We start from the raw sequence: 13695 nt of genomic DNA, 5'->3' as shown, positions 1-13695 counted from the left end.
ATATGCATAAGTTGGAATGTTGCATTCACCAAAAGTGTTTTGAGTTCGTTAGTTGCCCTTCACAAGGATGGGGGGGGGAAAGGGGTCGGGAAGCAGCCAGATCCCTGAGAGGAAGTGCTTCAATGTTTCAAAAGTGCCAGTGAGAAATATTAAGATTCTCTCCATGATGTGCCCAGAGCAGGATGCCTTTCTGACCTGAGTAAGGATTTCCAATGGCCCGCTACTAAGTAATCCTCTCAAGAAACGTAGTTTTTGAGCTTAACAGGGGAAACAAAATGTCATCATGACTTACTAAATTACAGAGCCAAAATGCGTTGAGAACTTCTTTTTACACAAGAAAAATGCCCTCTTATGCTTCCTGTTGTCAAAAAGGGGGGGGGGGGGGGGGGAATGGATATCCATGAAAAAAGGAAATGTATTAAGTGCAGTTCAATGCTCACACCGCTGTCTAGAGGGAATGTGCGGCCATTTAGAACTGCGTGAATTAAAATTCTACGGGGGTCACCCAGCAGTGGCCTCATGGCTTGCTATATTAAGTGCTATATCAGGGTTTTTATCCTTTAGGAAACCCTGTGCCCCCTGTTGAAACTAAAATTGTGGAAATAATCAAAATCCAAAAAGTGGTTAAGTAAGATGTGGTTTGTCGCCACCGAAAATAATTATCGTATCCAACCAAACTTATTTTGATGCTATGCTGATCTACAATTCAGAATTTAATTCTGACGTTAGGGGTGCCTGCCAGCAATGCCTGGGACTGCACCAATGCTGTTGTCAAGGGCAGAAGAATGAATTTTAGATTAATTGGGTATCCCCTTAGTGCTTAAAGGGTGTCCAGTATGTTAAAAAGTACAAAAAGGTGACATTTCACACTGTGTGTAAAGTGAGAATGTTTAAGAAATAAGCACAATTCACAAGCTGAAAGTGGTTGACAAATAATTTATTTTGCCATGTGAGCATCGCTACTATGTTGGACGCCCTGGATGAGCATTTGTCCTTTGGGGACATGAGAGTACAGAGAGTGTGAAATCCAATCACAACTCCCCTTCCACTCTGCAACTTGACACCAGAAACACACACACACACGCTGAGACGCACACATTTGAAGTCACAGTGTGTTACGCTCGAGGCATGAGGACAGTTTCAATGTTTGACAATTAAATAATAAATGAATGACTCCACAGGACAAAACAAAACAAAAAAAAACAGAAAAAAAAAATACTGGAAATTACAAGAATAGCGGTCAACAACCGCGACAACAAGGCTGATGACCTGTAGTCCCTTTCTTCTTTTTCTTCTCCTTTTTGTTTACCATTAAACTGAAGCGTCAATGCTCTTGTTGGTTTAGCATGTTACAGAAGAAAAAAAATCCACTCAATTGAATTCACTTCAGTAAAATAGGGTTTTACAATCACTTCCTTGCACATAAAGACTTTATGATACATCATACCATGCTTCAACATGTTTGAAAAGGAAAAACAAAGTCCAACAAGACTGATTTATAAAACCATCTTTAAAAAACTAGGCAATAACTAAAATAACTACAACCCAAAAGAATAATCATACAACTTTCACAATTACAGCTGTACAACTCATATATCTCTCTATATATGTATACCCTTATATACAGGCCTCTTGAATGGCACACAGTTTTTCATGAATCAGTAGATGACCCCATTTCCCCCCACAGAAGCAAACCTACAGCTCTGTCAGCACAGGGGGGCTAATTGAACGCTTAGGTCAGTCTCAACACCTTGTTCATTAGAACCTGATGGGCCCGAATGTGTTAACGGCTCTTAACTGCACCGACATCAAATATTAAAGCTGTGCTTGTCATGACAGCAGTAGCATATAAACTCTTTGAGTCTCTTCATGTTGTACAGAGTGGCCTGCCATTTTTTTTTTAAAAAGTAAAGGAATGGCCATTTGGGTTGACAGCACACTCCTATTCTGTTTTTAAGCAATCAGATAAGTGTTTGAAACTGCATCTCACCACATAGTCTGTACACAGCAAACAAGTCTTCCAGGAGAGGGAGGGAGAGAGAGAGAGAGAGAGAGAGAGAGAGAGAGAGAGAGAGAGAGAGAGAGAGAGAGAGAGAGAGAGAGAGAGAGAGAGAGAGAGAGAGAGAGAGAGAGAGAGAGAGAGAGAGAGAGAGAGAGAGAGAGAGAGAGAGGATTGGGGGACGGGGGGACTTAATACGGTTATCAGTCGATTTGTTCTTCCTGACTGCTTGTTGAGCTTGAAACTCTGGCTATGCTGGAGTGTTGAATGTCACACTACCATTGGTGACACCTAAGCCCTCTGTAGTGTTGTCATCCTGAAATTAGTGGTACCCCCTTTGCCCCCAAACACACACACACACACACACACACACACACACATTACATACATACACAACATTGTTTAACAACATTCTTTATGGAGGTTTGCGCAATGCAACTGGTGGTGTGTGACTACATCCGAATCACTATGCTGGGGAATACAGTTGTCTAGAGGGAGGACAAACTTAAGTGCCAGGCAAGCAGAGTGAGAACATGGATCTCCCCCACCTCACACACACACACACATCTGTTGTCTCGCTCCCCACCCACATCTCAATATCAAGAGAGGAGCTGTTCTTCAATGCTCAAAGCTTTAGGTGGAGAAAACACAAACACTCGCCCATCTGGGCTCCCCTGGAAGCACAGTCGCATTGAGGTGCTAAACAGCTCCACCAGAGAACAATTGTCTCTTCACCAAGCCAGCCAAGCACTGGGCTCGGCCTCAGTCAGGGTGGATAATAACAAACTAATTAGAATAATAGATATTCATCATATTTACACATTACTTACAAAACCAAACCAAAACACAAAAGTAGCAACAAAAAAAATAAGTTAAATCTTTTTTGTTTTTCTTTTTAAGCAACACAATGTAGGCGATTTGTGCATGTCCAAAGACAGACCTGGATTTTTAATCGCCACAGGGGTTCTTACAATCACTCTTTTTCCAAGACATAAAAAATAATAATAATGTACACACCAAGAGGACTCAATTTAGCAGAAAGATCATGTATCCGAACTCTCTACATGTTTCCTCCCACATCCCCTCTTCTGGACATGTAGGAATCACTGTAATGAAGCGATGCGGAGGTGGATGACCCTCAACACTCTGGGATAAGCCTTCGCACCGATTTTTACATCCATATTTTATAGCAGCTGGTGCGAGGTTAGCGTCCATGTGCCATCTCACACACGCAGACCTAGCTGCTGTGTCCCAACACGAGCCCTTCCCCTGGTAGGGTCTTGCCTTTGTTCTTTTCATATACAGAAAAACCCAACCGGTTTCCCACCACGGACCAGACCTCCATTTCCACCATCGTGAGGATCTATGGGGTGGGAGGGATGAGCAATCAAACACAAACCCCGAGAGTACTGGTGCTCAGAGACAGGGCGATGAGGAGGCGATGTTCGGGGGGAACGGAGGGAGGGAGGGGGGGGGGTCCATCAAACCTCTCCTGCTGTCCAGCAGCACCCCACCTCTGCCGTCTGTCGATGTTGCCGGTTCACTTGGGGGAGCGGTCCTGCAGGGGCGTGAAAGGCGAGCCGCTGGGGGAGGGGGACACACCTTCCATCTTGGCCGGGGAGCCGGAGGACGAGCCCACGCTGCTGAGGCTGCCGTCGAGCAGGTCCAGGCTGCTGCCGGAGAGACCACAGCACTCAGCACCAAACATCCACACACTCCACAAGCTCTCTAATCAATAGGCACAGTAGGCCTGTCCCTTCAAAATGATAAAGTATAGGATTGACGTGAAGTGTTAAAATATCAATAAGGCAGAGGAAAACAATCAACTGAATGAACTAGAGTACATTTGAGCAAATGTAAAATGTGGCTGATGCGTCTTCGGCAGTTGTAAAGACTGGTGTCAGTCAATGACAAATTAGATGTCTGTAAGACGTGTGCAATAAACTCGAGGAAGCTGTAGGCTACAATAATTTTAAAATAGGTAAGAAGAGCTGTTGGCGATAACACAACGTCCCTAAAATCTTTTTTTGTGTTGTGGTGGAGCATTTCTTTGCAGGGCCTATGACTATTCTAAAACCGCTCATCATGTCTACCATCATCTTCACACTACCGATACAGATGCAGATTTTAACTACACTAGTGCAGTGCCCGTTCAAACATGCAAATCCTGTAGAAAACATGTAGCCCAATTACATGCAATAACTTGATGATCGAGAAGACCAACTATTCTGTGGAATTATGCAAATTTCAGATGAAGCAACATATGACTCCAAAACAATTACTCGTCGCCTATAAGTGACATCACACGGTCTGCCACTCGTCTATAGTTGATGCTTTGCATGTGTGGCAATCTGAAACGTCCTTAAATATGGGACCGTTATCACTCGTTTCAATTTGGCACCTTGCATTCAGAATGGCCTTAATTAATACATTTCATACTTTTATATTTGTACTGCACTATTATTTTTACAAAAACATCCTCTGCTACATCCATAATGTTGACGATATGGTAAGATATCTCAAAGATACAAGACCAATGCACTGCATCATGGTGAACCCAATGCTTAACCCAATAGCCCATATGACCTAGTTCCCATGAGAAGATGCAGTGTCAAAACTGATATAAAGCCACAACACACTTAATGAGAACATTAACTTCTCTATTAAACCAGAGGAATAATAGTAGGTATGGTATTATGAAATGGGTCAGAATTACACAGAAAACATTTATAGAAACTCAATAAGAAATGTAGGAGTATTATACTACCAACACAGCCTGTTCTTGAGAGGCTGGTGGCCCTGTTAACTCCAGGTTTTTATAGCATGCTTTTTTACCCCTTCATCTCATTGTGTGGAGAGAGGGAGAGTTTGCAGTGGTAAACCAACTGCACATGCAGACACAGATGTGGATGCTTCAGTATGACCAACATGGCCACTGGATGATTGCTACACATTAAGGGTGTCAACACACCTGGGAATCGAACCCTTGAACCTGTGGACAACAGTGTGATGCTCTACCAGGTGAGCTAGGTCAGCTCCCTACTACACCATGCATTCATCTACCATACCACCAATGACTGTAAAAAATATGAACACCCAGTACTGAGTGAAGCTGGCACATGGAACTACAAAATGGCTGATATTTAACCAAATATGGTGTGTTCTGGGCAGATATGGCCTTAGATTTTCTGTTTACTATGTACACTGTGGCTCCAAACAACATGTACTGCAGACTCTGGATTTTCCCAATATGGTGAACCCTTTCCATTACACACTTCTTTAAACGATACTGGTCAATGTTACGTCCAAGAAACACATAGAAAAATGTACTCTTTTCCACTTTAAAGGGCAAGATGTCGTTTTTGGAAACTTTACATAAAGGACTTGGAGGGTGCAGTCAGCATTACGGTAGGAGACACTTACCAAGAGCCCAGTTCTGGCAGATGTGACACTTCTGTGGACAACATGGTAGTGGTCCCCTGGAAGAGCCTTTTGGGTGGGCTCTCCGTTTCCATCTCCCCTGGAAAGACAGCCAGTGAGCAGTTAGTAAACCTCAAACACAAATCCATGTAGGAGCCACCTCAACATAAACATGTAAACAAACAAACCGACTGAAAACATTCCATCAGTTACAGTTGCACAGCTTGATACTGCCTAGCATCTAATATCTTCTACACATGACAGATAGAGAAGGCCAGGCAGACTCACCTTTGCGCTTGAGTGGACCGAGGATGCTGGGCCGTATGCAGTTGATGGGACTTTGGCTTCTACGGCTACAAACACACAAACTCTTAACATTACCAGCTGTTTACATTGTTGCCATTAACATTTATCATTAGGAAGACTCGTTTATCGAAGCAAACTTGTCGTTCACCAACCACATGGAATTTAGCACTATGGAAATGATTTCAGGGACACTTCTAAAGTATCCTATGTCCAGTTCATGTATCATTATGCAGCAAGTTATGGAGGCTAATCTAGTAGAAAAATAGCTAGCTATGTATGTCATACAGTATGTAGCAACATCAAATCAAATACAAAGTGAGTGAGAGAGAGGCAGAGTAAAGGCCAAGTGCAGACACAATAGACAGTAATAGAGGCCAATCTAATTGATAGAGAGCTAGCTACACTACTCACAATAAGTAAGGGATATCTGGCTTCCAGGTGAAATGTATGGAAAATGTAAAAAGCTCAAGCTACGTAAGGGATAATGTATAGAACGCCGGTCATTATCGGAAAATAATTCCCGACAGGATGAACAGAACCCTGACGTGCAGCGGAGGGGTTTTGATTCGTCCTGAAGGGAATCATTTTCCGATAATGACCGGCATTCTATACATTATCCCGCTTATTATACGAGAAAAGAAACATAACTCAATGTGTCTTTAGCAATGACTTGGCTACCGTTTGGTGGCTTCCGCTAGAACTAGCAAAATAAATAGTTTGCCACAGTTGACAGTTGTCAGTGTCAACACTGTCAACAAATCAAATACAAAGTGAGTGAGATGGAGAGAGAGTGAATGCCTTTTAAAGGGCCAGGTGGACACTGCAGATGCACTCTGCTTATTTAGATTACATCTGACCTAAATAATGAGACCCACGACTGACCAGGAAACTCCCATCACACTTGATAGTGACCAGATCTAGGCCTCTTGTCCTCACTTAAACATAATACTACAGTGTGAGAGTCCAGTCTAACTTACACAGTCTGCAGCCGCCTTGTTGGGCTTGGGATGGGGCTGGGGGTCAAGCCATTGCTGCTCACCAGGATTTGAAGGGAAGGGGAGAAACATTGCTATGGGCAGAAGAGAAGAGAGTGAGAGATTTGACAGACATACGCAATGGGTAAGCATTTTCCATTTAAAAATGCTCAGTGTAGTGAACCAACCTTCTTCAGCATCCCTCGAGTAGGGGATGGAGCAGGCGACACTGGCACAAAGTCAATCCGCTTTGGCGATGAGGACGAGGACTTCTCTAAGTCATTGTCACTCTGTAAAGGGAGAGGAGTTATCAGATAAAGATGCATCAATTCATGTTCCATTCATGTAACAGGTTCCTTATTGCATTCCATGTCATAACAATCAGAAGCCCGGACATAAATGTAGGAGTTTTATACTACCAATACAGCCTGTTCTTGAGAGACTGGTGGCCCTGTTAACTCCATGACTCTGTAGCATGCTATATGATGCCCACCGCCACTGCGCAAGGCAAGGGATCATGAGGTTTTTAGCTCACCATAGCATGCAGATATGACAGACCAGTGTACCATGGAAAAGCAGCCATTTGGTATCATTTTGTACATAGGCATTTTTTATTATGCAGAGCAATGCGGCCAGGCCTTCCTCAACACTGTTGCATAGGTGGCTTCACAATGGAGTAATCATGCATCCAACCATGATATGCTTACCAGGCTCAGGCTTTCCTCCCAAGACTGGCTCATCTGCATAGCTGTCTGGACTTCCCTTTAGAGAACAAAAAAAGAGAGGGTAAATGAAGACTTCAAACAAACAAATACAAAATTAACACTTTTACACTTGTAAATTAAAACTACCAACAGCTGGGTATGGTTAAATATATCCATATGGATATGAGCCACAGACAGAAATTGTATTTCATAATGACAAACAAAAGGAAGGTTAATTACATTGGCAACACGAACACTACAACAAGCCAAACACCTCTTTGCTTACCGTTCATGTGCAGTTTCTCTGTTCATTACATCAACTCCTTCCTCCTGTGGGACCATTTGTATTACAAATCATGTGGATAAAGTTCTAGTTACATGTTACATATAGTTAATGGTGCTACCTCACATCTTAAAAAGCATCTAAGCAAACAGTAATTAAACAGAAACCTCTAGAAGATGTTTAACCAGCTGCTGTCCAGAATTTAGAATACTGATGAATTTACAGATATATTCACATCTCTAGTGTCAGTGAGCACGAAATGTGGAGCTGTAGCATGCTACTACCAAGCAATCTTCTCTCATAGAAAGCATGCTTGCAACACTCCACAGTCTGATTTTAGCTTGGTTCTCAATAACCCACACTCCCCATGAGGAAAGGAGGTCATCTTCTGCCATGCATAAATAGCTGATTATCCAGCTCATATATCAAACAGAAATACACTACGTACACTGTGTTAGTGCGATGCATAACTGACATATCAAATGGTAGTCCACTCTGAAGGTCTATATTTTCTTATTGCTAATGCTGAGGCAGAAGTTCTTGTGTACCTGTTTAATCTGATAGAGTCTGGTGCTAGGAACCCGGATGGGCGAGGAGGGAATCTGTAAGGCAAAAGCAGGTTGAGAGAATACCAACAGAGCACACTTAATAATAATAAATAAAAAAAAAGGAAAAAGAAACTTTGAAGGAATGATGGAATCATTATAATCCAGTACCACATTAGGGCGGTTGACAACAGTGGTGCTATTTCTCCTACTCCGCAGATTCTCTCTCTGAAACACCTGTGAGCTATCACTGAAAAACAAGGCAGCACAACAAACACGACACATTAGTTTCTCAGGTTATATATTCAGGCTTCACACTTTACACAAAGACAAGCAGATAATACCCAAATATATTCTTATATGGGCTTACACAAGCTTAACAATAAGTAAAATGTAAAGCATGTACAACTCATAAAACGTGCCATAAAAAAAGATATCAAACCTTAGTCCGTTTATCATAGGAGCACTGTTGGATCGCCTCAAATGTCCGTCGCTTTGGACAAGGGACGATGGTATTTCGAGGTCCAGTTCCATCTTCTCTTGGGACATAATTTCTTGATCATTCATCTATTTTGTTTCTTTATGGAGTTGATATTTTTAGATAACGTTACGACTGCAACGTTCCCGATTGAGTTTCGAACTACCGTAGCGAGCTACATCGTTGCTAGATAAGTTCTATGTGCCACAAATTTCGTGACAGATTTACATCTGTAGCTCATGCCTACACAGCGTACAGAAAAGTAGGAGTTAGAGTATCTTTCTTGCTACCTTGTACTTGCTTGAAATGTCCCAGCTTAACATATCCCTTTTGCCAATGATAAAACAAATGGCTCTATATTCATCGTTAAATAAGTGGATAGGCCTAGATGTTTGGGTAGCAGGATAACTAATGACAAGCCTATGAGTCTTCAAAGTAATTTAGACCATTCAATGTCAGGTTCTTATTCAATTTAGTTACGACTACTTTTGCATCAACACACTAGTCAAAAATAAAGCCGACGTGAATACCAGACGCTAGTATATGTGCAAAGGCTAGCGTCCAGTAAGCAAGTTGACTAGCTAGAAGCTACTTCTAAATGGAATGAATAGTCCATGCACAACTTGGCTAGCAGGCCACTTAACTAGCTAGGCTAGCATCCTTAGCTGTGGGGAAAAGCTAACTGCACTGAAACTGAACAAGCTCATTAAGAGATTTTCAACCAGTCTTAATGTTAAAGTAAGCTGACAAGCCGCTTAAAGTTACATTCATAGAAAATGATCGTGAATATTAGCCTAGACTGTTTTGTAGACCAATCGTACAGTGCAGTGGTTTTTGTAAGGCACACAAATGTTAGTAACTCTACAGAAAGAGAAATCAAGCTGGGTAGCCAGTGTAGCTTTTCAGCTAGCTAACAAATTAGCCAGTAGTGCTGATCTTGCTAGCTGTACTAGTGCTAGCAAGCTAACCAAGATGCTACATTACCGTTAGCGCATCAAACTAAAGCGATTCTGTGATACTCCGACGCCCACAATGTCAATGACTCTATACGAAAAAGGCGATAACAATGTCCAGACTGCAGCCGCTAGAGAAAACCCACAACCCCTCAACCAAACTTCCCGCCCCTTTTGCTACAAGAAGTTTGACCGACGGGAACATAATCCAATCAGGATCGCAAAAAGTGCAGGCGTGCCTTTGTTGAAGTAGCAGTAGTAACCAATGGTAGGCCACCATTTCACAGCACTTCCGGGAGATGCTAGGCTCATACGTCAGACGGTGCCGCCTGCGCAAGCGTACAAGGGCACAGTACTATTTGAGAGTTGGTGATCATACTTATATTAGTTTGGTTAAAACCAGACTCGTGGCGTGGTCAGGCTAGAGTTGAACTAGTGATTCTGAGTACACTGTATTGCTTGGAAGAATGTATTTTAGGTTTAATAGGTTAATCATGAATGGCCTAATTGAAAGTAGGCCTATTGGTTCAATAGTAGGCTAAGCCTTTGGCAGGTTGACAGAGAATACATCATTCATTGCTGTGATTATTCTTTGAAGGGAAGGGAGACATTTTTTAATTGTATTCTGTGTTTGGGAAGGAAATGTGGGGTACTTCTTTCAACTTGATTTTAAGATAACCCAAACAACTGTGTCTGAGCATCTTCGAAATAATCACCATAACCAATTGATCCGTGCTATCTCTCTGAAACAGTGCTCAATTTCAAGGGGATCCATTCCAGGGCTATGGAAAGCCAGACAGAGTTTCAGAGTTGAAAGACTGAACTCACTGAGATACATTGACTATGATGTTTTCCTTAGTACATTCTCTTATCTGTTGTGGTTAATTTTCCATACAACCTTCACCTTCAGAAATCTCTTCAATCTGTTGAATTCCTCCAACATCTGTCATTTTATGGCTCACTAAGCTAACTGTGTATGTTCTGGTGGCCTACACACAGCCTGTTCTAAATGTAATTATGCTGTCCTTGTGCCACCCATCTTTAAATTGCAATGGAGAGCAAGAGATAGAAGAAGTAAATTCACTGCTGTTTGTGTTAAGTCATTCCTTTCAAAATGGTGGCACACTTATTTCCCCATAGTCCAGCTTTGCATATTTTCTTGCCTTTACAGAGAGCACTGGCAATGTGCTATGGTAGAGTCACATGTTCTTTACAGCTCACTGCATGGGCTTCTGTCTGGCATCAGACAATGTTTCTTTTCTCTGGCCCTAATGAGAGACACAAGTTGCAGAGCCAGGCAACTGAGGGGTCATTACTTAGGTCAGATGATGCTAACATTGGACACAGCAAACCAGTAGCAGAGTGACATTTCAGTGTTGTGGGAATCCCCATGTATTGCTCTTATTCATTCAGTTGTCAACATTTAAAATATTCCTACTTCAGTTCATCATTGTAAAAGTGAAAACAGGCCACTATGCACGTGGTTTATTATTTTGTCTGTAAAGTTGGGAATATCTGGCATGCTTTTTTTTTGAAAACCCACAGGACAACACCAATTGTATCCATTAGGCTACAGAATTATTATTTTCCATTCCAGTCAAGCCCCTATAGCCACTGTGACTAACAAGCATTTTGACGTTTCAAAAAATCTTTTTAAAAAAACGTTTGATGCGCTCACTCGCCAGACCTCTACGGTGAGATAAGCTTGCAAAACCGGAGTAGAAACGTGTCACAAATGGCAACTCTTGTCTCTATCGAGTTAAAGATAGGCTTCTGCAGAACTGGGCACAGTTTTGTCAACAGCTCATTGAACTGGAGCTGCCTGCCGCACCTTACGTAAAACCTTTCTTCAACACGTTCGCGCAACAATAACGAGCTCGTCCCCTCAACTACACACTTCCACTAGTAGCCAAACGATAAACACTGTTTTTGATAGTGAAAGGTAAAATGTTGTTAGTAGCCTATGCAAAAGAAAAGTTAATTAACCGGTATGATTCATAATGATACGACACCGGTGGTTCCATGTTTAATTGCGCTGTCCGTTACAGTTTACCTCACTTTACCGCAAAATTAGACAAAAAAAGTTCACAAATGACACCATAGGACAAACAGAAGTGTTAAAAGTGTGCCACGACATTACGAACTATACTCCTCCTCCGTTCGACACTACAGGGATGTTTCATTGCTCATGCTCCCACAAAGCTTTGCAGGAGACCATACAATGAAATTTAGAACGTTTTTTTACGTTTCGGCGCCATTTTCGATTGGACTGGAGGTGAGTTTGGGTTTTTTAAGGCATTATTTCTCGTATATTTTTTCTTCACTCAAACTCCTATCCCCACCATTCTAGTTTGTGAAATTATATTGTGCTAAGCCCATCAGAGTAAAGTCTGTATGGATAATGCAACTTTAGAATAGTTCGCTAGACGTGACTGTCAGCACTTTTACGCTCAATCCAATTTTGTGACTTTGCCTTCAGACGAATTATAATACCAAAAGCATTTGGTTTGACATGCTCTGTTTTACCATTGACAGTGTTGTTGCACTAAACGTATCTGAATAACATGTGGTGTCTATTCACAGTTATTTTGCTTCTGAGCGGAGTCTTTGCCAAAGTACAATTCCAAGCTTTGTCCGAGTGCAATTTGTAACGAGTAATCTCGCCTATGAGTTTCATGCAAAGACAGATGTTTTCAGCTGCGTTTTAATCAGCCAACAAATAGGCTATCCTAACTCGCAATTCTGGAAGGCACCGTTCCACTTATCTTAATTGTCGAGTTATTGGCACTGTCTTGCTGGGGTTGCAATTAACGTTAAGCAATGTCATCTTATTTTCATTTCAATTATTTTTAATAACGAAAATGCATAGCCTAGCCTTCAAGAGATCATAATAGCAATTTCTGGCCATTGTAATCGTCGATGTCACTGGATAGCCAATTTACGAGTTTGTCACGAACAAATTATTCCTGGTGACTAGCACTTTATGTCAATAATAATTCGTGTGACCAGATAAATTGTCTTGAGCGCTTGGGTTGCCCTAGCCTATGGCTACTTTGCCTATGATAGCCTACAGCCTGAAGTCTAAACAAATAAATGGCCAACGCACTGAAGTGCCTGTAATGGTCATAGGCCTAGGTAAATGAACCTAACTAGATATTTTTTTAAAAATCCATCGATACATTTTTCAAAAACATATTTCAAGGTAGGCTATAATTGTTATGAATAATCGAAACACGTTCTCTATTTTGATTATAGCTAATACCACAACAATTTTAACTTATTTTTTAAACTTAAATTAGCCTAGAAGTGATGTGCACCTACTCATGAAAAGCGAGGGGTCCCTGGCCATGGCTGTGGATTGACGTAGGCTACAGTCAGCTCAGAATATGTCTGGTCATGTTCAGATGAGTTCTGATGTCACGCGCTTGATGAGCCAGTCAATGCAATCAGTTGGAGGCTTATGAAATGTAAAAATAACCATTATGATTATCTTTGCAAGATCATAGGCTAAGGTACTAGGCTAGAGTACTATATACAGCTCCCAAATATGCTAGGCCTTAGCCTACAATATTTGCATATCCACACATTTGGACGTCCTCAGTGTTTTTTCTCTGTATTATATACCTATTTAATGAAATAATTTCTCATTTACAGGAGCTCACTCCATGTAAATCCACACTTTGTATTTATCTATATCAAGTTTCAGGCAGCACGGCCCTCATTGCCCAAAGGGAGTGGAGGAGGGCAAGCATGCCGAGGCCTGTCTGAAGGTAAGTTTTGCACCGCACAATCTCTAATCTATTGTCCCATCAATGTACCGCAGGGGGCGCTATGGACCCTGTTTAATATTGCGAGTGAACACCATTTCAAGTTGTATTCTTTTATTGAACAATAAACTAAATAGTTTGAATGCTTTGATGTCCTGTTCAACTTTTGGCATGCTTAATAGTCTATGTAGACCATCTAAATGTGTCAAATGCATTTTGACTTTAATAAGCCACTTTGGTGTTAGTAATTGTGAGAGCCCTTATTA

At 41.6% G+C, this 13695-nt stretch overlaps 1 protein-coding gene and 2 non-coding genes across 4 annotated transcripts; all 3 read right to left on the bottom strand.

The window, feature by feature from the left end:
- Nucleotides 1-922: 922 nt before the first annotated feature.
- pabir2 (PABIR family member 2) lies at nt 923-10842 on the bottom strand. Of its 2 annotated transcripts, none has more exons than XM_062525142.1 (10): nt 8674-10842; nt 8403-8481; nt 8235-8288; nt 7690-7733; nt 7407-7461; nt 6888-6989; nt 6703-6794; nt 5708-5772; nt 5423-5519; nt 923-3669 (listed from the first exon to the last, which is right to left on the bottom strand). In XM_062525142.1, exons 1-10 carry the CDS (start codon nt 8796-8798, stop codon nt 3540-3542), a joined length of 843 nt encoding a protein of 280 aa, XP_062381126.1. In that variant the 5' UTR covers nt 8799-10842; the 3' UTR covers nt 923-3539. The 2 variants fall into 2 exon arrangements, with proteins under 2 accessions (XP_062381126.1, XP_062381125.1); XM_062525141.1 differs by having other exon boundaries at nt 923-3672; nt 8674-10374.
- On the bottom strand, nt 4745-4896 carry LOC134069533 (small nucleolar RNA U109). The gene has a single exon (XR_009936834.1). It is a non-coding gene; the product is annotated as a small nucleolar RNA U109 (small nucleolar RNA).
- Nucleotides 7097-7246, bottom strand: LOC134069534 (small nucleolar RNA U109). Its single transcript, XR_009936835.1, has one exon. It is a non-coding gene; the product is annotated as a small nucleolar RNA U109 (small nucleolar RNA).
- Nucleotides 10843-13695: the final 2853 nt, after the last annotated feature.

This window comes from Sardina pilchardus, chromosome 21, assembly GCF_963854185.1.
Source record: "Sardina pilchardus chromosome 21, fSarPil1.1, whole genome shotgun sequence".
Lineage (NCBI taxonomy): Eukaryota > Metazoa > Chordata > Actinopteri > Clupeiformes > Clupeidae > Sardina > Sardina pilchardus.
Note: the sequence above shows the minus strand (reverse complement) of the source record. Positions and strands in the feature narration are given on the sequence as shown.

Bases quoted from the DNA above. Each gene is read 5' to 3' on its own strand.
- pabir2 (XM_062525141.1), bottom strand. From the start codon at position 8,798: ATGAATGATCAAGAAATTATGTCCCAAGAGAAGATGGAACTGGACCTC. The intron at 7,734-8,234 runs GTACACAAGAAC...ATGGTCCCACAG, and splicing joins GACTCTATCAGATTAAACAG to GAGGAAGGAGTTGATGTAAT. The intron at 7,462-7,689 runs GTAAGCAAAGAG...TGTTCTCTAAAG, and splicing joins AGAGAAACTGCACATGAACG to GGAAGTCCAGACAGCTATGC.